This window comes from Dasypus novemcinctus, chromosome 7, assembly GCF_030445035.2.
Source record: "Dasypus novemcinctus isolate mDasNov1 chromosome 7, mDasNov1.1.hap2, whole genome shotgun sequence".
NCBI lineage: Eukaryota > Metazoa > Chordata > Mammalia > Cingulata > Dasypodidae > Dasypus > Dasypus novemcinctus.
Genome location: NC_080679.1, coordinates 89,410,710 through 89,433,808, shown reverse-complemented (window position 1 = coordinate 89,433,808; position 23,099 = coordinate 89,410,710). Strand labels below are relative to the sequence as shown.

Below are 23,099 nucleotides of genomic sequence, written 5' to 3'. Positions count from 1 at the left end.
TGTTTTTCTATTTTCTTATTTTATTTCCAGAGATCTAGCTATTAGAGTTGTCATTTCTACTGCTTTTCTAATTTTTAATTCATTAATTTTCACTTTTATCTTTATTAGATGTTTTCTTATGGTTTCCTTGGATTTGTTCTGATTCTTATTTTTACTTTTACTTGAGTGCTTTTCATTCTTTTTTAATAATTTTTAAGTTATTAATGTACCTTCAACTATAGCTTTGGCTATATCTCATGATTTTCAGATGAGTGCTATACAATTTTCACCTATACAATTTTGAGTTATTTGCCACAAGATTTACTTAAAATATTTAATTTATATGTGTATAGTGTTTAATTCCCTTCTTATGTAAATCTGTATAATTTAACTTAATGGTATTTGAGGTCTTCTTTTAGCCTAACAAATCGTCATAAGTGATCCAGGCAATAAGCTTGACAAGAAAGTATAAATCACCTTTATAATTTATAAACAAAGAGGATATCTACTTTAACCTTAATTATACCATTCAGATCTTCGTATTATTATTATTTTTTTGCCTCTTTCATTTGCCAATGATCAAGATAGGAGTTTTAAATCTCCCACTACTGTTATTTATTGGAAAATTTCACTAATAAAATATTTTTGCCTTATATATTTTGATGCTGTTGTATTTAAGAGCATAAATGTTCTTTTTCTACCTTTATTTTTAAGATTTATTTTATTTCTTTCCCCTTCCCTCCCACCCCACCGCTGCCCCGTTGTCTGCTCTCTCTGTCCATTTGCCGTATGTTCTTCTGCATCTGCTTGCATTATCCGGTGGCACTAGGAAACTGAGTCTCTTTTTTGTTGTGTCATCTTGCTGCATCAGCTCTCCATGTGTGCGGCACCACTCCTGGGCAGGCTGAGCATTTTTCACATGGGGCACCCCTACGCGGGGGTGCTCCTGCATAGCATGGCACTCCTTGCGAGCAGCAGCTCCGCATGTGGGCCAGCTTACCACAAGGGCCAGGAGGCCCTGGGGATTGAATCCTGGACCTTCCATATGGTAGACGGATGCTCTATCAGTTGAACCACAGCCACTTTCCTAAAATGTTCTTGATTGTTATAGTTTCATTGTAGATTGTACCTTTAATCAATAAGAAATAGGACTCTCTTCCCACCTAAATAATTTTTTTTGTACTTATCTAATAGTAATACTACGACTAGCACTTTAGACCATATTTTCACAATATATTTTTGCCTATTCTTTTAATTTTACCAATTTTAGTTAAGTTGGTTATTATTACCTTAGATGCTGTATGGGACAAGCATATGACATAAGGAAGTGAAGTAGGTCAAGAAATAATAAATTAGGACCAGCTGAAGAAGCAACTAGAAAATGACCTTGAATTAAAGATTCAATGCGGAACAGCAGAATATACCTGTCTACATATAATAACATGACTTCGGGAAGCTGTTTGACCTAATGTAAGGGGGAAATGGAAAGGAGAAATGAGATTATAAGGCTGTGAGTCTCTAAAAAAGAGTCTGGAGGTTGTCAGAAGGAATACCCCTATGTACAACTGAACAGAGTCTAAGAGACAGATAAGGTAGATACAACCCCAGGTATTGGTTCTTTTGAGGGATAAAGAGACCCATGGGTTCTATGGTCATGGCAGAAGGGGTTCACTGCCATGACAGATAGCCCTTCTTTGGAGCTGGTGTTTCTGCATGATGGAATTGGACTCAGAGGGGATCTCTTTTCACAAGACTTGCATGCTACTTTATTGGAATTGTAGTAGATGCTGGGCTTAAGATATATGTAGGGGATTTGAATCTCTGGACTGATAATATGACACCCAGGCCCAGAGCCTCAACAGACTTCAGCTCCTACACTTTGATTTATTGGACTTACTCCACTCAGCTAACATGGAGTTGAAGAAGGTCAACCACCACAACATGGAACCTAGAGTGTCTACAACTGGAAGAGGGAGGAGTGCATCCAGTACCCATGTGGAATCTAAGCCCTCACTTGACATAGATGTGCAATGGACACAACCAATCCAATGTCCACAGAGAAAATGTGGAATGGGTGTGGGAACGGTAGCCATGGTGGCTGCTGGGTGTGGGGAACGGGAGGAAGAGATGAGATGTGGAGGCATTTTCGGGACGTGGAGTTGTCCTGGATAGTGCTTCACGGACAATTATGGGACATTATAGATCCCCCCAGGGCCCACTGGATGGAACGTGAGAGAGTCTGGGCTATGATGTGGACCATTGACTATGGGGTGCAGTGATGCTCAGAGATGAACTTACCAGGTGCAATGGATGTGTCATGATGATGGGAGAGAGTGTTGCTGTGGGGGGAGTGGGGGGCGGGGGCGGTGGGGTTGAATGGGACCTCATATTTTTCATAATGTAATTTTTTAAAAAAATAATAAATAATTAAAAAAAAAAAAAGAAATAATAAATTAGGGACCATGGCAAATTAGAGAGTGATATCCCATCTCAGTGGGCCACCTGTAGTCAGCATTAACTTATTGCTGCAATAAGTTTTTTATTCCATTTCTATAACATCTCTGATCACTTCTCTGTTTTCCTATTCCCATGCTTTCCCAGTGAAGGTTTCCACAAGGGGAGTTATTCTAATTGGTTTTTGACAGTGGGTAGTCACTGTCCCTCCTCAATCTATTCTATAAGGGTTTTTTTGCCATTTTTATTGTCTGAATCACAATTATTACTTCTCTCACCTATGGAGTGTGTGTGTACACACACATATGCATTAATGGACTTAAGCTCAAACTCCTTACCTGGAATGCAAGGAGATTCCAATTTCATATCCAAATCCTATTTTCTAGCTAATCTGTAAGACTCATTTCTCCCTGACCATACCTGTACATTTGGTCTCATTCCCTTTGCCTACATTCTGTTTTTTCCTGACTCCTTCTCCCATCTTACCACTCAAGTTCTTACCTGCCTTGGGAGAAGCCCTCTTCACAGCACTCCCCCTGATTATACCTTCCAGAAACACTTTATCTTTTCTCTGCATTCCCATGGCCTTTCCTTACTTACTAACAATATTCTACCTTGTTCCAGATATGTTGCCATATTTTTCTTATCCCCACTATTGGACTTGATTACCCAAAGAATGGGGACTATGTCTCATTCATCTTTGAATCCCTCAGAGTCTTAAACATAGGAGTACACCACATTGAATGACTAAGTGTTGAATGACCTTATAGATAAGACATCTAAATTCTGAATACTTAGAGGATATCAAATTCAACTCAGGCATTCTCATTCCAAAAGTATTACCTGAACTGGTCCATGGAAAATTGAAGGAATTTCTTTATATCATCCATATGACTGAAACTAGCAAGGTGTGCTCCAAGTGCTTGGCAGAATCGTTCAGCTTCTTCCCAGTTCCTCTTTCTCACAATTCTTTCTATATGAAATAGCTTAACAAAATATCATTTTAATTTGTTTTCCGGTATAATCACAAGGTAGTCATAATTTCATAGTCAATTATAGTCAAACGTTTGGGCCCTGAGATCGATTCATACAGGTGCAATGAAGGCACAGGTACACACATATATACTGTGATGTATGCCGGTCCTGCTGAAAGAGTCACCTAAAGGCCATCATGGGGCCAGCTCACTAGTTCCAGATAGGGTGGCCTTCCTCAGCCAGGCTGGGGATCTGCTCCAACGAGATCCCATAGTTCTGCATTCCTAAGACTTTGAAAAATAAAATGAACCAGCAGGTGAGGCCATGAAGGATACATATGAATACTTCGGGAGCAGTCTTCTGCAATGAAACGTGCTAACAGTATATTTCTGAACGTAAGATGCTGAGACCTGTGCCAGTACAAGCCTATTTTCTGATGAAGAAGAATCAAAGGGCAGCATGCCTTGCTGTACTAACACTTAAAGAACATGGTAAAACAAAACCTGCCACTTCAGACTGTTTATTTAGTTTGTGAAAACTATTATAGTTGCAGCCAAAAGAATCACTCATTTCAAAAGAAGAGGAGAAGTAGAAGGAGGAAGAGATGACACCATGGTAGACTGAATTATTGATCCCAATTCTTCACTTCCCTATAATATAATTACACATTTTTCCCCTGGGCTTCTGGTGGGGTGTATGCTTCCATGTATGGGGCTTGGCCCTGTAACTTGTGACGAAGGCGAAGTTAGTCGACATGAAGTGAACAGAGGTATGGAATGTGCTTACGTTGTTGGACTTGCCTTTTCAGCTCCAGCGATTTACCAGGAGAAGAACAAGTCCCAGTTTCAATCTGAGACCAAGACTGAAGGGCAACAGACCCCAACTCATAGCTGGGAGCCCAGCCTTGCCCACCCACAGTAGGAAGCAGAGCTGAACAGCGGAGTTCAACCTACATCAGTCAAGTCCTAGCTGACTTGGACATCTGTGAATATGAGAATAAACATTTGTTGCCACTGAATTTTGGGGTAGTATGTTTGGTTTGTTTGTGGAATTGGCTGACTGGTACAAACCCTAAATAAATTTTGTACACTATAAGAAGTGATGGGATTCTTAATCTGAGAGCAAGAATTAAGAGAGATACGCATAGTGTCATCAAGGCATGATGCTCACCCAACTGCCCAGAAAAGAGAACCCTCAGAAAAGAGTCAGTCCTGGCCCTGCTCCTAGGATAGTATGCATGCTGGCTGTGGGGACGAGCCGCCTGACAGCAGAGGTCCAGCTGGACAGCCAGGGGGTGGTGCCCTGCCAGGGACTCTGTGCTCCTCAAACACTTTTAACCTGTTACATGTATGTAACATGCAGGGGCATACTTTTGTACAAGGGCATGGACTAGGATAGAGGACAGATGACTTCACTGAGGCATTTAATGAGAATGTGGCTTTACCTTGTAACAAGAAAGGCCTGAGGGGAAACTGTGCCATCCTTCAGGACAGGGATCATCAGGTTTCAGGGCTACTTCCTCAGGCTCAGCGGGTCCACTTATTTTCTTGCAAATTGAAAGTGCTCTAAAGTTTCTGCAGTCTTTCACCTCCCACTTTCCAAGAGACTTTCCAGTAGACATAGCCACACACCCTCCTGGAGAAGCTGGGATTAAATTGGAAAGTTTAATTAAAATTTTAAATTAAAGCCCAGACATTTCTTAGTGTCTATTTTTTTGAGCCAAGGTAGGAAGTGAGAGTAGGAAAGAAAATGAAGGAGAGAAAAGCAAGGTGTTGTTCAGCAAAATAATAAGTAATTAGAGGAGTATTTACTCCTTGCCAGGCACAACTGTAAGAGGATTAAAGTAATTGATCTTCACTATAAACCTTCAGGGTAAAGTCTATCGTCATACCTGAAGTACAGTGAGAAGAAACGTGTCCAAGTTCACAACGTTAGTAAGTGGTTGAGCCAGGATTTGAACCCAGGCAGGCTGCTTTACAGAGCTGTGCCCTAAACCACTAGAATGTTCAGGATAGCCTAAGCAATTCTGATTAGCTTAACAACTTTGTACAGTTTTTAAGCAACTCAGCAAAAATCAAAACAAAACCCTCCCAGATTCAGATCCAAAGTAACGTTTCGTTTAATAAAGGTAGAAGGCAATACAAAGTAACCTACATTTGTTTATTATTTATGTCAGGTAAAACCTCTATTATTCATAACCACTTGGAAATGTAGTTTGTATTATCAGCTCCATTTTCCAGATGAAGAATAAGTGACTTGCCTACAATCACACAGTTAGTGCCGGTGTCAGGATTTGAATCCAGATTTTTTCTGCCAAAATGGCCACGCTCCCTTTTCCTTTACACCACACTGCCTGACTTGGGAGAAGATAAGAAGTTTGGAAAGTAAGGAGGATAACTTCTATCCCACCACACAGAGAAGCCGTATGGTCTCATGTCTCTTATACTTGGTCAGAAAGAGGAAAAGGGATTCAGGAAAGATAATGCTATATTACCCTGGATGGGTCCACTATTGCTGCCCTGTTTCGCACCCCTGGCCCATGGCTTGCCCATGATAGACCAAGCTGGCCAAAGCTGGCAGCAAAAGTAAAGTGAACCTAATGACAGGCTTTTTGGTCTTGGGACTGAAAGAATAGCTATTGTAGCCACTTTCTCAGCATCTCTCCGACCACTGAGGCTCATGCATGAAGAATATGACATTTACTCTAAGATATTTAAGTGTCTATAAAAAGAATCATATACATTTTATATATTGGAATATTTCTAAGATGAGATTTAATCAGGAATAGGTTCTATATCCTTCATCTTCTTCTATTAAGAAAAAGATGACTCTGTTTAAACAACACCACTCACATTTATGGTGATGTCCATAAAACACAAATTTTGTAGGGCAGTCCCTATCTCAAATATTGTGTATGATTATAAACTCACATCACATTTTTGTTTTAGAAAATATGATCTTCATGATCACATCAGATGAGCATGAGAAAATACAAATAATTCAAAAATGAGACCAGTGGAATGCTTACTAATTGCTCCCTTATACAAAGCCAAATCCTTTTAAATACACTGGATTAGAAGTTGGGAGATCTGTGTTCTACCAATTCAATAACTAAATAACCTTTGTCAAGTAAACAGTATTTCTATTTCTAAGCCAATTCTCAATTCCAAAATCATGAGTCAGTTTAATAGTCTTCTGAAAGTCCCTTCTGGTTCAAATGTTCTATGATTCTCATAACTAATTATAGTCAAGGAGTTAAGCTGGTTGGAGAAAGATTAACCAACTTTCAGAATAAAAAAATACCTACAATACTGCATCCTTATTTCTCTCCCATTGAGAATAAGAATATAAACACATTCAATTTTGGAGACAGAAGAAGCAGAGAGATGAAAATATAACATGCTTCATAATGAAGCTTCTAGATTCATTTGAGACTTACCTGGAAATGATAAAAATTCAAAATTATGGCTCTATGCCATTAGATGGGGGTTTCTAAGAACTGATTTTTCTAACATCTTTAACTGGATTATTACCAATCAAGACACAGTCACTGCTTCTATCTATGGTTTCATAGTTAGACTCTAGTCCTGAAGATCACCAATTCCTTCACATTTCATAGTAAGTGAAGAAAACATCTGGGAGGGATGCTGTTATTTCACAAGTCACTGGCATCTACTACTTTAAATGCTAAGGTACTCACCTGGCTCAAGAAAATTCCAGTTGGAAAAGGTTACAGCCCGCTTTATTCCACTGACACTTGCCCAGCTATACTCTCCACGTGAATCTACATCTCTCAAACCAGTCCAGAAGTACTTTTTAAAATATTTATCATACTTTTTAATCATATCATTCAGGTATTCTTGCTCAAATCTACAAAGGAACAGTCGAATTAGCAACTGTTTTACAATGACTGGATTAACATACAAATTGAAGATGTGACTTTTTCTTAAGGAGATTGTATGACAAAGGAACCCAGAGTTAAAAGTTCACAAGTACAAGTTTGTCAATGGCCATACCTGCTAGTAATAGTCAAATTACAATTGGTTCCAAAAGGGACCTCATCTGTATATATCTTGTAACAGGTTTCTCCATGTCTCTTCCAGCCTTAAATCAGAGGAGAAATATTGTCACATTGTATACCAGATTTGATGATATCCCTCAAACAGGTAAGGTTCTGCTACACTGACATCTTACAACTTGTGGAACTTCAGGGGCTGGCTGGTGAATTTATACATGTGATGAAGGTGGGAGGAACTTTCAAAAATAACTTTATCAAGGCTGTGTACCTATCTCAGACAGAAGCTGTGTCTTAGTTCTTGTTATAATAGTGCTTATCTCCCCATAATAGTTGTTGGTTGAATTATTTTTGAAAAAGAATTTAAGTGGAGAAAGTAAATACATTAGCATTTAGGGGAGTAATCATATACATTTTGATAGAACTTCATAATAACTCTTTTTTCTGTAAGAACTTCTACGTGCTGTGGTTCACTGCCTGCTGGCTTGCTCTAATGTCAATGAAATTAAGCTGATAATTTTCCAAGTCTAAACTGTTTAAAGTCTCAACTACTACCTCTAACCAAGAAGGAGAAATACTGCTTAGGAAATGTATACTGGGATTTTTACATACCTCATCTGGAGGACACAGCTTATCAGATCTGGCATCACTCATTTTTTCTCCCTTTTTCTTACATACATATTTAAGTTTCTCTTCACATGACTGAACTTTCCACTGACCTAACTTTTAAAAAACAGAAAATACATTTGTCCATCCAAGAAATTATTGCCATATATTTAAAATTGAACTGTGGTTTATTTTAAATCAAGATAATTTCTTCTTACAAAACTTTGAGAGGAGGGGGAGGGGGGGATATAAGTGAATGATTAAACCTAAGAAAACACTCCCAGAAAATGTTACCCAATATGTCTACAAGCCTGTTATCTCAGTATCACCTCAAGGTCAAGGAAAATAATCCATTTTCTTATATCACTATCAAAGGACAAGAAAAGAATTAGATAGTATAAAAGTTAAAGAGAAAAGCCCATAAACAGTTGCCAGTTTTCTAGTCTCTTCCATATGACATAGTCAAAATTTGTCCATGTCATGGAGTTTTTGCCAAGATTTCTAGGATCAAAACTCTGTCACCTACTTTCTGTCTATATGAATTATTTAATAATATAATGGTCCTTTTGTATCTGGCTTATTTCATTAGCGAAATATATTCAAGGTTCATCCATGTCATAGCATGTATGAAAGCTTGATTCCCTTTTAAGGGTAAATAATATTCCATTGCATGGATGCATCACCTTTTCTTTATCATTCATCTGTTGATGGACACTTAGGTTATCCACCTTGGCTGTCCTTTTAAATAGAGCACCATCTGTGGTACCCTTATAAGTACACCTTCTCTCCTAAAACATTTCTAAATATACATACAATTTATTGTTTATAGTTAACTCTCTGTAGAAGTTTGTGTGACACCATCAACCTCCTAAACAATCAGGAGACCACAGAAATGTGACACAAATATAAAAGGAACACATATCTTTTCTGATCAAAATACAGCCTATTTTGCGCTTTCAACTATAGCATGCTCAATAAATATTAGGCATTCTACAGGGTATGGTGCTCTCTAAGAGAAATTATATCTAATTTCTTAAAAAAAAGATTTTTGTCTCTCAAAGTAGGATAAATATAAAACAATCTGAATATGAATTCAGAGGATGGAATTTCTCAAGTTAAATTGTGGCTACACATGAAAATACCACATTGATGGCAGAAAGATGGCCAGGGACCCTGGTCCTGAGAAAAAACAGGTTATTACAACTAATCTAGAAAAGAATCTGAGTTCTGATGGGATTCTCTGGATCTGTTACAGGCCAGAGCACATGCTCCCAAATAGGAAGTAGACAGCTTATTTAGGACTTTGCTTTAATTTATCTATTTTCAATAGCTATAGGAAAGACAATCTACAGGGCTCTTTTACCTTTTATTATCTTCCCCAGTTTATATGCAAACATTCCATTCAAAGTAATTTTAATATTTTTATAAGGTATAACAATAAAAATACAGGAAAAAACAGAGAGTTTCCTACCTTTCCTAAATAGTAAACACAGTTGGGAGTCTTATTGTAGGGAACATTTGGCTCATTCGCATCCCAATATGTTAGGGTAACATCAGTACCATCTGACCACTGAAATAAAGTTGGCGTATTTGTGTTCTTAAGACCTGTCCATATTTCTTCTTTTGCATCTAAAAGAAAAATGTTTTATTTGTTTGGTATTTCTAAATTGTATTCTTGGATATGTACATTACTACTGATTTTTACATTATGATATGAGGTTTTAGGGGCCTTAATTGTATTCTTGATTAATCTGTTAAATTGTTGATAAGGTAGGCAAGGTAGATAATGAAGACTTTCAGGTCACTTACACAGGTAGAGAACACAGGGAAAGCAGTACTATGATACCTCTGATAGCTGGTTTAGGTAAACCTTGCTTTACAGGAATTAATGAAAAGATGTTCCAGTTAGAATAGAAATGTTGTCCACCACTGCCCTCATAGGTAAAGCAATTACAGTGCTGGCACAGAATAATGAGGACACACACTACTAATAGCTACTATTATTATTAGTGATTCCTAGGGATAACAGTGTAATACTGACAGCCTAGCATAATTTTGTTCACCACATTTTAGCTTTCAAATAGTTACAAAAGCAAATCACTTAAGTTTTTTGAGCAACCTAAATAGAATTTAGTTTGAGATGAGGATATTATTCAGACAATGGTTGTACTGTCAAATTGGTAGCCATTAGCAACATGTGGCTATTTAAACTGAAATTGAAATTAACTGAACTAAATAAAAGTAAAAACTGAGTTCCTCAATTGCACTAGCTACCTTTCAAGTGCTCAAAAACCGCTTGTGGCTAGTGGCTACTGTGCAGCACAAATTATAGAGTATTTCCATCATTACAGAAATTTCTGTATGTCAGAGCTGATCTATAGGATCAAATTGTAAGTTTTCCATTCCTGCTAAGAGTATGCTAAGAGTATGAAAGTAGAGTCACCTCAAACTGTGTCAAACCTCTCAAATAGGATATGTATTTTTAAAACTTACCCCCATTATAGAGTTTTGTGACAACTACTTCCACATCTGCTAAAGAATGAATGCTGATTAGGTCACTGCTGAGGACTTTGCATTTCATATGCGCCTTATCCCAAGAATCACTTTCATTTACCAGCAGATAGCAAAATCCATTATTTGGCAGCCAGTCTGCATCACAGTGGGTATCTGAATATGTCCAAACATCTGGGGGAAAAGCATTTATTTATATTCCAGTAAAGATATATATTTGAATCAATAACATTGCAAATTCTTCTTTCTTGAATTGTAAGGCATCTGGAAAACTGGGGAATGTGTTATCAGTAGGTACAGTGACATCATTAATGTGGTGTCTAATGTATACATAGCATCATGAGAATTACTGCAGGGAGTCAGATAATAGTGGGACTTAACTAACGCGATAAACATATACTGCATGGCTGGGCACAGACTGGTTAAGGGGGAAAGATAAAATCAAGGGAGGGATTCCCTCTGTCTTAGCAGACAGAAGAATGACACAGGATAATCCAGTTGCTGGCAAATTTCCTGGGTATGGGATTTGCAAGGTTCTCCTCCAGTCTCTGCCTTTGAGAAGACAATATTGAGATTGAGCTTCCTTTTCATATATAGTCATTTTAGCAAATGCATGAGCATCAGTGTTCACTGTTGAACAAAGTACAGTCAGAGATTTAAGGAATAGAGTTAAGACATTTAATACACTTCACACCAAAGATATGGCAGAAACAATGGGAGCGGACAAAGGGCATTTCTATACCTCTTCTTTCCTCCCTTCTGCTAGATCTATAGTCCTCAGGGAATTAGTGAGTCTTTGTTTTGACCTTGATAAAGCCCACTGAAGTGAAGGTCAAGAAAAATCAGAGAAAAAGCATGACATGTGAAACCATACAAAAGACTACTATCCCTCTTTAAAAAATCTAGACAGTTACTCAGACTTAGCAAATTCTGAAGCACTTGGAACGTATGCTTTATGAAAATAGCATCCAAAAAATGTGAGCAGTTTATGTTTTTTCCTAAAGGATAAAATGCCATCCGTTCACACTTGCAAGATAATTCAATTAACTTCAAGGTTATGAAATAGCACATATTATTATTATTCTGCAATCATGATAAAAGGAAGACGGGAAAAATCGCCCATAATCAAACTTAAAACAATCATTTTTTATCATCTTTGTCCCTATAAATGCATATTTTTACAGGATTAAAAGCATAAGTAGGCATATCATTTTGTTCTGTTCTTTGTATATAAGACCATATTTCCCCCCTGGCACAGTTATTTTAATAACTGCATAGTATTCAATCATGTGGAAACATCATGATTTACTTATTTGCTAGTGTGAGAAATTTATTCAATCTTAATATTTTCATTTGTGCTATCTTTTCTATTATGCCTTTTGTTATATGGACTATATTTGGTTGAATTAACTTGGGAGATAAATGTCATTTCCTCCTATTATTTTAAAACATTCCCTTACATTCTTTATCTTCTCTATTTTTTTCTTTAAAAATGTAGCTTTAGGGCAAGCGGATTTGGCCCAACGGATAGGGCATCTGCCTACCATATGGGAGGTTCAAACCCAGGGCCTCCTGACTGGTGTGATGAGCTGGCCCATGCGCAGTGCTGATGCATGCAAGGAGTGCCATGCCATGCAGGGGTGTCCCACGTAGGGGAGCCCCACGTGCAAGGAGTGCGCCCCATAAGGAGAGCCGCCCAGTGCAATAAAAGTGCAGCCTGCCCAGGAATGGCGCCGCACACATGGAGAGCTGAAATAGCAAGATGATGCAAGAAAAAGAAACACAGATTCTGGGTGCTGCTGACACAAGCAGTCACAGAAGAACACACAGCGAATGGACATAGAGAGCAGACAACCGGGGGTGGGGGCGGGGAGAGAAATAAAAAATATTAATAAATAAATCTTTTAAAAAAATGTAGCTTTAGGATGACAAGACATTTTATGCTTTATCTCCTCCTCCTACTGTTTTTTGAAGCAAGTTTTAAAGCCTCCTGTTTTTCTTTCCAGTTCTGAGTGTTGGGCTTCCTCATTCAGTGAGGATTTAATTATATACCAAGTTTATGTGCTTAATAGACACGTAGCCCTCTTCTCAACTCCTTCAGGTACCTCAAACTTCTCCACCCCTCAAAAACTTCAGGCTTTTTATCTCTCTCTCAGCCCCAAACTCCCTGGAAAATCCCCCTTCCTTGTATACTTCTTGTCTTTCTCCATCTCTTTTCCACCTGATTTTCAAATACAAAGTTCTGAAGAACCAGCTTAGCAAAGGAGGATAGAACAGGGCAGACATTGCTGGGCAAGGGTTGGGAAAGCTGCAAACACTCCCATGTCTGTAACTGTTTATTTATCGCAAAGGCATGCAATACATACAGCCTATCCCTAGAGCAGATGATCTTTAGTGCTTCTTAAACTTAAACACAGGGCTTCTTAAACACAGATTTGTTTCAGTAAATCTGGGGTAGGTCCTGAGAATCTGCATTTCATACAGGCTCCCAGGTGATTGGATACTCCTGGTCTGGAATCACACTTAAGAATCACTGCCTACCAAAAAAACAAAGTTACCTGTGAACAGAAATAGATCTCCTATCAAGAATTCCTCTGCCTTCTTATGGCCATATAAATATTTTTACTTGAAATTCTTCACTGCCTTAACAAAGCATTATTCATAGACAACTGATAATACCTAAACACATGGTCAAAATCAAACACTTTTCTGCAATGGCAGTATCAGGTGAAGGAAAGATGGAAATAGATAATGGAAATGAAATCACATGACCCTATAAAACAGATTTTGAGGGCTATTTATATATGAGGAAGCAAGAAAGATACCTGTTAATTCCACTATATTATTTAATGGTTTCTTGCAGACATAGGGTAGTTGAGCTTCACAGGAAAAAATCTGCCAGAGACCAGACTCAGCATCCATTTTTACACAGCTTGATCCCCCTATGGTAGGTGAACTTGGAATATCTTAAATGGTAGGATTTTCAAAGAGAAGAAGAAGGTTAAGGTCATGGTATTGGTAAGAGAAAAGACATTTTGAATTCAGTTAGAAAAAATAATTTATATTCCTAATTTTCTTTTATGGGAACTCATAATATAGTTAAAACATCTAATTAAATTGAAATGGATAACCCTCAATGAATAACCACATGCTTAAATATGTCAGTCTTCCAAAATGTAAGATATAGAGGAAAAATACTCTGATATCTTGTAGTTAATTTAAAAAACAAAAACAAAAAAAACAAGCCTCTGCCCACAAACAACTTCCATGTCATATCCAGTAGTCAGTAGCTCTTAATCTGTTACTCTGTACAACCAGAATATTAATTCATTACCTTGTAATGCCTCTAAGGCCCTGAATTTAAGATTAAATTATATTTTAATATTCCATTTACTAAAATAATAGAATATTAAATTAATTGCCAATAAGGACATTTAGTTAGCTAAAATGACTAATTAGTATTTTATTACACTTAACCAGTTTTCCCCATATATGTGCAGAATACTTTTCTACTAAAGTTAGTGTTAACTTTCAGTTTCTACATTTGACAGAAGCCTAAGATATTGTTTTTCAAAAGGTACCCAATCCTTGCTTTTGGGGAAAAAAATCTTTTGGTTCACTAGGGTTTCATGTGTTTTCTTGGGATTCGTTTTGCTCTGAACTAAAATGAAGGATTGCTCTAAAGGCTATGGACAAATGCTCTTTCGTCCGTGGAGTAGGTCAACTTGGCCATAATAGTACCACAACAAAGAATGGCTTAGGAGAACAAATGCTTCTGAACAAAAACCAAAAAAAGGGTTGGCAAGATTTGATGCTTTTATAAGCTCTAAGTGAGTGGGAAGCTTTCCCCTGTCCCCCACAAGCTTTTGCTCTGTGCATAGTGGGGGGGGGGGGGGGGGGAGGGGAGGAGGAGCACTTACCTGGATCCCAGTTGAGAAAGTTTAATGGCTTGTGGTCTGACCATTCCCAGCCTCTAGCAGCAAACAGCTGATTTAAGCCAATCCAGAAAACTCTAGCAATGCCTTCTTTTTCTGTAAGAATTAAATAATTTTTTTAAGTGACAAAATTTACTTTTGTATTGTCTAAGTCAGACTTAAGTTTCTCCTACCAGCAAAAAAAAACCCTGAAGGCCTTGAATATAAGACAGGGATCCCTGCAATAAGGCTATCCAACAGAGGCAGGTAAGGTTGGTAGAAAATTAAGAAACCCAAAGGCTTCAGATTATTCAGATTATTGAGAAACCCAAAGGCTGATCAGTTAATTCCTGTGTGCTTTCTGTATTCTTTTCTGATGTGCTAAGTTTCCCATAGCTTATCCAATTTCCTTTCTCTAAAGAACAGAATATTCTCAGAGTAGCTGTTTCATTAGCTACTTTAACCATCCTGTACTGATATAAAAGATTTAGAAAGAGCAACTTTCAACATACTTTTAATTTTGAAGACCTTACTGTTTTTCAGAGTGATAGTTTAAATTATTAAGCACATATTATTCAGCAGGTACTAGGGATATAAAAACCAAAAAGACAAAGTCCTTGCCCTCAGGGAGATTTCAGTCTAGTAGAGGAAGACAGATACGGATCCCCAAGTTTTAAGGTGTTACAGGTCCTGGGTCAGCACAGGAGCTATTTCTTAGACAATGGAATATATGGATCTAGGGTCCACAGGAAACCTTAAGCTGACGATAGAGAATGGTAGAAACATACTCACACAAAGGTTAGAGATTGCATCATCTAAATTTATCCTTATTACTGTTGCCTTCGGTAAAATAGAGAGAAGGCAGAGAGCCAGAAATAATTTAAATATCAAGAACATATACTGATATTCCACTCAAAGTGCATGAGCCCACAAGCAGTGAATGTAATCACACTTGAGTGGTCCACGCACATTTGGAAAAGAATATAAAGCATGATTGTAAGGATTTTCTCACCACTGTCACAGAAATGAATAGCATTATTAAAAAACCTGGCAAGACTTTATCAACATCATAAAGGAAGAACTGAAGAACTGACAGTAAGGTAGAAGAGGTACAGCAACTTTCTGCAGAAGACAACAACGATGTTGACAAATAAGAACAGTTTAGGAGCTGAGGGCAGGGAGAGGGAAGAAGAGATATGATGTGGGGGCATTTTCAGGATTTGGAGTTGTCTTGGATGGTACTGCAGGGACAGATGCTGGACACTGTATGTCCTGCCATGGCCCACTAGGTGGACTGGAGGACAGTGTAAACTACAATGTAAACCATCATCCATGTAGTACAGCTGTGCTCCAAAATGTATTCACCAAATGTAATGAATGTCCCACGATGATGAAAGAGGTTGTTGATGTGGGGGAGTGGGGTGAGGTAGATAGGGGGTATATAGGGACCTCTTATATATTTTTAATGTAACATTAAAAAAAAAATAGAGAAAAAAAATAACAGCTAACAAAAATTTGGTGAAATATTCCTACCAGTAAAACACTGGATGAAAGTTTCTTAAATTCCTCTCAGAGTATTATATACATTACCATATGTATGTATGTGTATATGTGTGAATATATGTGCATGTATGTATGTATGTATATAGGTATATTTATATGTAAAGTTTGCATACACAAAACCATATGCCTACTTTAAAGGTCTTTTCAAGGGTAATTTTGACTATACACTCCTTTTGCCTATAGCAGTCTTTAGAACTCCAGTGCTTGAAAGACATGACTCTACTAGAACTGAAACCCAGAGAGTGGAAGAACTTCCCTGGCTAGAGAAGAAAAAGCAGCAGCAAAGAGGAAAGGGGCCGAGGGCAGTAACTCCCATGCCAGAATTCAAGGGAGGGAAGCCCAGTTATTGCTCCAGTGAGCAGCAAATAGGAGGTTAGGAGTGAGCTGCAAAGGTGGACTGCTCTTTTCAGGAGCTTGGCTATGAAAGAAAGAGGCAGGCTTGTAGTTAGTAGTAAACAGGATCCTGGAAATAATGTTTTTAATGGTAGAAGTATAAACCTGTGTATAGGCTATGGGGAAGGAATCAGGAAAGTGAGAGTAGATGAAAACATAAGAGATGACAGAAACACCTGAGGTAGATACAAAGCACTTGGGGGAAGGAGTTAACCTTGAAGAAGCTGGAGGGCTGACAGTATAGAGACACATTTTTAAGTACGGGGTGAGAAACTAAGAGTTGGTCCCAGTTTTCTCAAGAATATAGATGGTAAGGTTACTCTACTAAAGAAGGAGAAGGTGGGTAATGGGTGGATGGTTTGAGGAAACTGCTTAATGGAACTTTAGATTCCTCCTTTTCTTTCATGAAATGTTAGCATAAGCAAGGGCTGCCAGCAGAATATACAAAGACCTTACTGTTTGAATCTAATTTAAGTTTTTCCTTATTAGTAAAAGCAATTTTCCAGCACTCCTAGAAAAGTCCAGAAAACTATGAAATATTTACTGTACTTCAGAGTCAACCATATCTTGACATTCAGAATTTCTTTAATTCATTTCTTTATTTAAATTTATTTTTATTTTTTTAATTGTATTTTTTTGAAGATACATAGATCAAAAAAATGTTACATTCCAAAAATATAAGAGGTTCACATAGGAAATGCCATTGAGGTCCAATCTTTCCTATCCATCCCAAGTTCAATGTAACCCCTTCTATGAGGTCTTTTCAGATACCCTCTAGCAGAAATCAATCCCTCCCTCTGATAGTATCACTGACTTGCACATGGCAAGTACGTATTTAGAATGTACAAAATGATCTTTGGATGCTATCAAGCTCCTGATTTGCTTCATTAGTGTTCCATTTGTGATGTACACTGATGACTTTTTCTTTATTGGAATTATAGGATTTTTAAATTATTGTGGCAGTGTTGGCCAACAGTAATGGTCTTTATGTGTCTTATGCCAAGTAGATGGCCTAAGTGGGAAGAGAAAAAACTCTAAAGGTTCTATGTTGGGCAAATACGAAGGACAGAGGATTTCTTATATGGCCTGAGCAATCTGGAGCCAGTGTTTCTTTCTTCATACAGTTCAGGCAAGAAGCTAATTTGAGACTGTCTCTACCCTCATCTTTGCCATAAAGAAATAGATGATTGCTAGTATAAATCTCCTTGCCCAATCAAATAAGTGAATCCAGTAAGATACATAGATACTCCTTTACTGTCCCAGAGATACCTGTTCAGACCCAGCTCTTTATTTTTACTTCTCTCCCCACAATGAGAAACTATCGGACATAGAGAAGCACCTCTCCAATGCATCAAGATGGCAGTTATCAGGGGCTCTAGTCTAAGAAATGTCATGGTGGCTCAAACAAAACTCAGTGAGTACAAGGAAATCACGTATTAGAAAAACAAAACTGAAAACAAAAACAAAACCAAACTAATTAGGTCCAGGTCAGGCAAAAAGTAGAAGGAAAGCTCTTTTAGACTATGTGGGACTTATTTTTAAAGGGGCTGCTTTTGCTTTCTTCCTCGTATTAGACCTCCTAGTCCCACCCACTAGCTGTCAAACCCAGAGGTTGTTTGGGAATAACATGCTCCATTAGGCTCTGCATATGTACGACTCCTATTTCCCCGACTAAACCAAGCATTCTGATAGTGAAGTCTCCGATTATTTATTTATTTATTGTGCTACACCATTCCTAGCCACATGTTTGCACAAGGCAGTTTTCAGTAAAGGGTCACTTGATATTAACAGAAATATCTCTTCAAAGTTTGGATACAATGAGATTTAGATGTTAAAGCACAGCTTTCTTGGGTCTTGGGAAACTACCAGTCATTGTTAGGTATGTTGATTTGTCTAAACAGTTGTCATACTAAAAGAAGAGCTTGAAACATTAGAAATGGAAGTACTTCTAAAATTATTAATATGCATAACATGTAGGGAGTATCTAGTCAAGGGCAGTAGATAATAAGGTCTTTTGAAACATTACTTCACTTTTATGGGTTATTAAAGAAAACTGATGCATAAAGAATCCTGTTAAATGCATTCTTCCAAATGGATCATTAGATTGTTTGGTAGGAATATCATGGTCACATTGACATTTTTCTCCTTCATTGAAGTCATCACTTTTTTCAAATATCAATTTTCTAGGAAACTTAAATTTACTGGCACCTTACACTCACAACAATATATTTTTTATAAGACTTCACTGAGGTCTGGAATACAATTTCATTGCCAAATACTGACCCATCATGCTTAGTTGACAGGTTCTCCTTGAAGTCTGATTGTTCAAGTCCCAGGAAAAGGTTAAAGCTATAAGTAGGAAAGGAGGTCTGTATAAACTTTTAGTCAACAGGCACGATGACAGAACAGTAGATTTTAATGATGAAAAGAAAGATATGTACAAAGAGTAAATGGTAGAGTAAAAAGTACAAAGGCTCTAGAGTTATATATATGTTGATATTCAAATCACAATTCCATTACTTCTTAGCTGCATGATATCTGTATATTATTCCAAGCATCAATATCCTTATCTGTAAAATGAGCATAAAATACTTATCTCATGAGGTTGTAGTGATGATTAAATTACTTAATTTATCTGGAAAAATTTGGACCTGGCTCATAGGTAATATTTATTAAGTATTTACATGATCATAAAACAGGTGGCACAATTTATCTGAAGAATTTAGTCAACAGGTACTCATTTAATAAATTAAGAGTACTTAGAGCAGAGGTTCTTAACATTTTTTATTCCACAGACCCCTTTGCCAGTCAGGTGAAAACCACAGACCCCTTCTCAGAATGTAGTGGCAGATAGTTTTACGACCTTCAACATCAGAGCCAGAGAAAATAAAGATAATAAGTTGATTTTTTTCAACTGAAACTCACAGCCCCCTGTGGACCCCTGGTTAAGAACCCCTGGATCAGAGTTTGTGCAAAAAGAAAAAATACTCCATTAGACCATTTCTGGACTCAAATGACAGAGTCTTATAAAAGGCACATTCATGATACAATTATTGTCCTCAAACTGAATGTATTCAAATTTTGGCTCTGCCAATTACTTGTTGGTGACCTCGTACAAGTTATGTTTCCTTTCTGTGCATCACATTCTTCATCTGAAAAATAAGCATAAAAATAGCTAACTCATAGGGTTGTTATATGGTATCAAATGAGATAATATAGAAAAACATTGGGAAGTGGATTTGGCCCAATGGATAGAGCATCTGCCTACCACATGGGAGGTCCAGGGTTCAAACCCTGTGATGAGCTGGCCCATGCGCTGTGCTGATGCGCACAAGGAGTGCCATGCCACGCAATGGTGTCCCCCACTTAGGGGAGCCCCATGTGCAAGGAGTGTGCCCGGTAAGGAGAGCTGCCCAGCGTGAAAAAAGTACAGCCTGTCCAGAAATGGCGCCACACACACGGAGAGCTGACGCAGTAAAACGAGACAGAGATTCCAAGTGCTGCTGACACAGTGGACACAGAAGAACACACAGTGAATGGACACAGAGAGCAGATAACTGGGGGGAGGGGTGGGGAAGGGGAAAGAAATAAATAAAAAATAAATCTTCAAAAGAAAAAAAGGAAAAACATTTAGTATTCTGCCTGGAATAGCCGCAGCATCATACATTATTTTATTTTTCCATTCAGAGAACACATCATCTGGATCTCAGTAACCTGGGTCTTGATTTTTTAAAATAATATAAAAATTTTCTATTTATAAACTTTTTAATAAAAGATGTGTAAGATTCTGACAGAAAAAGTTATTTTACTGAGCACATAAAATAATACTATACAGCAGCAGCTAAAACGGATAAACTTAGATGTAAATAAGAAAGTATTTGTATCATCTAAATATACAACAATAGCATAATGAATATAATATAGTATACATACAATGGAAAGGCATACCCTTCTCATAGGTGAGAAGAATCAGTAATGTAGAGACACCAATGCTCCCTTAATTAATCTATAATTAAATGTAACTCCAATCAAAATCCTAACAGAGTTCACTGAAATTAACCAGGTGATCTTTCAATGCATATAAAAGAGTAAATGGTTAAAAAGAGGAGCCAAGATAATCCAGGAAAAAAATGTATAAGGGAGAATTTGCTCTACCAGATAGCAAGATTTATTGAATAAGGGCAGAGTAATTAAAACAGTGTGGAATAGGCACAGGGACAGATGGACCAAAGGAATAGGATGGAAAGCCCCAAAACAGACCTACATATAGTACGGGAGTTTAGAATATATTAAAGAGGCCATTGTAAACCAGAGGGGGAAAATGTGAAATAAATAGTGCTGGGTCAACTGGTTATCTGGGTGAAGAAAGATAAATGAGATCGCCACCTCACACCATCTTTAAAATTACATTCCAGATAAACTGAAGATATAAATATGAAAAGCATTTTTATAAACTTTTAGAAGAAAAATAGGAGACTTAGGGCTAAGGAGTGATTTGCTAAATAATATAAGTAAGCACAAGCATTAAGAAAAAGATAAATTTGATCAAATTGAAATTAACAGGGAAGTGGATTTGGCTCAACTGATAGAGCATCCACCTACCACGTGGGAGGTCCACGGTTCAAATCCAGGGCCTCCTGACCCATGTGGTGACCTGGCCCAAGTACAGTGCTGATGTGCACAAGGAGTGCCATGCCACGCAAGGGTGTCCCCCACATGGGGGAGCCACATGCACAAGGAGTGTGCCCCGTAAGGAGAGCCGCCCAGCGTGAAAGAAAGTCCAGCCTGCCCAGGAATGGTGCCGCACACATGGAGAGCTGACACAGCAAGATGATACAAAAAGAGACACAGATTCCCAATGCTGCTGAGAATAATACAAGCAAACAGAGAAGAACACACAGAGAGTGGACAGAGAGCAGACAACTGGGGGTGGGGGGGCGGGGGGAGAGGGAAGAGAAAGAAATAAAGCATAAATCTTTAAAATAAATATAAATAAAAATAACATATTTTATGGTAAGAGGAACCAAACATAAAGTTAAAAGACCAAAGGCTAGGAAATGATATTTGTAATCCTACAACAAATTATCAGTATCCATAAAATATAAAGAATTAAGACAAATCAATAAAAAAAAAAAGGCAAACAATTCAATTCAAAAATGGGCAAAAAGATATGAGCAGTCAAATTACCATGGGGAAACCTGAATGCTTAATAAACACAAGAAAATATTTAAAACCACATTAATTATCAGGGAAATACAAAACAAAAATGAAATACCATTTTACATCCATCATATTGGCCAATCAATAAGTCAGATAATACCTAGTGCTAGTAGAGGTGTTAACAGACACAATCAAGTTAGAAAGCCATTTGGAACTTTTGATTAGAAGTGAAAAGATGTATACCCTGTAACTCAGCAATTCCTAATCTTTAGAAAAGTTTCCGCAAAGCTGAGCAATGATGCGTTGCACAAGGATGTTCCTTCCTTGCAGAAGTGTTTGGAATTTGCAAAAGCTGTAAACAACCTGTCTCTCAATAGGGAATGAATAAACTGTGGATTATTCATACAGTAATACTACATAACAGCAGTTAAAATGGATCAACTTACATATATAGATAAAGGAGATAGTATTTGTGCTATTTTAATAATATATAACAATAGCATAATGAATATAATATAGTATACATACAAATGCACATATACTGTAAAAAAGCATTCCAGAATGCTATACGCCCCTCAGAGTGATAGTTATTTTAAGAGTGGGGCATTCATTCTTATAACATTTTATTTCTTTAAAGGAAAAAGGAGACAGAGGGAGATTTAAAGCAATAAAACAAAACGTTATTATATATTTAGTCAGGGTGGTGGCTAAACAGATCTCTTTAATGTCAATTTTCATTCTTCATCTGTATGTTTTAAATGTTCATAACTAAAAAGTTTTAAATTACCATCACCATCAACACTACCCTGCAAAACAAAACTGCAAAACAATCTATCCATTCAGTGTCCATGTCATGATATCCACTTTAAGATTTTTTAACACTCTCCTTGCCCTGTCAGGATTACACTCCCTTGCTCTATTGTGAGAACCTTTGCCTAAGTCCATTTAACATACTCAGCTAACTTCTTTGCCTTCCTTGAGTTCTCTACTTTTCAATGTTCAAAAAGCTTAATATTCACTTCCTTTTCAAATCATTTCACTTGGTATTTGAGTAGCAATTAATGTTGGTACCCAACCCCATTTTCTGAACATCAATCTCTCTTCAGTCTCCATCATAAAATACATTTTCAATGGGTGGAATATGATCATATTCCGTACTTATTCTGTTTGTGAGTTTCACTGTTTAAGGTCAATTCCAAAGAGGAGATAGGAAATATACATACAAAATAACACACCTGGCTATGAAAACATAGGAAGAAAGACAGCACCTTTACAATTTCACCCAGACTCTACCACATACAAGTCAAGCCTACCTTTAAGAAAAGTTAATTCAGCAGCACTGTTGATGCTCAGTAAGTCGGCTCCTTGATTTTGACAAGAAATATAAGCTTCCTTCCAAGAAAGGGCTGCCTGTGTATTAAATTGGTAGCAACTTCCAATCTGCTCATTCTTTTCCCAATTATCTTCACATCCATTTTCTATTGATAAAAAGACACATTTGTGAAACTAAAGTAATGGCATAATGCTAT

At 37.4% G+C, this 23,099-nt stretch overlaps 1 protein-coding gene across 2 annotated transcripts in view; it reads right to left on the bottom strand.

Moving 5' to 3' along the window:
• Positions 1 to 23,099, bottom strand: part of LY75 (lymphocyte antigen 75) — a 158,789-nt gene that overhangs the window by 122,694 nt on the left and 12,996 nt on the right. For both annotated transcript variants that reach the window (XM_071216379.1, XM_071216380.1), the window contains exons 4-13: positions 22,884 to 23,048; positions 14,461 to 14,571; positions 13,366 to 13,506; positions 10,523 to 10,714; positions 9,501 to 9,658; positions 8,036 to 8,146; positions 7,425 to 7,513; positions 7,109 to 7,278; positions 4,853 to 5,052; positions 3,277 to 3,419 (exon numbers count right to left, since the gene is read on the bottom strand). In XM_071216379.1, coding sequence (XP_071072480.1) covers positions 3,277 to 3,419; positions 4,853 to 5,052; positions 7,109 to 7,278; positions 7,425 to 7,513; positions 8,036 to 8,146; positions 9,501 to 9,658; positions 10,523 to 10,714; positions 13,366 to 13,506; positions 14,461 to 14,571; positions 22,884 to 23,048 — 1,480 coding nt within the window. The remainder of the gene's footprint in view (positions 1 to 3,276; positions 3,420 to 4,852; positions 5,053 to 7,108; positions 7,279 to 7,424; positions 7,514 to 8,035; positions 8,147 to 9,500; positions 9,659 to 10,522; positions 10,715 to 13,365; positions 13,507 to 14,460; positions 14,572 to 22,883; positions 23,049 to 23,099) is intronic.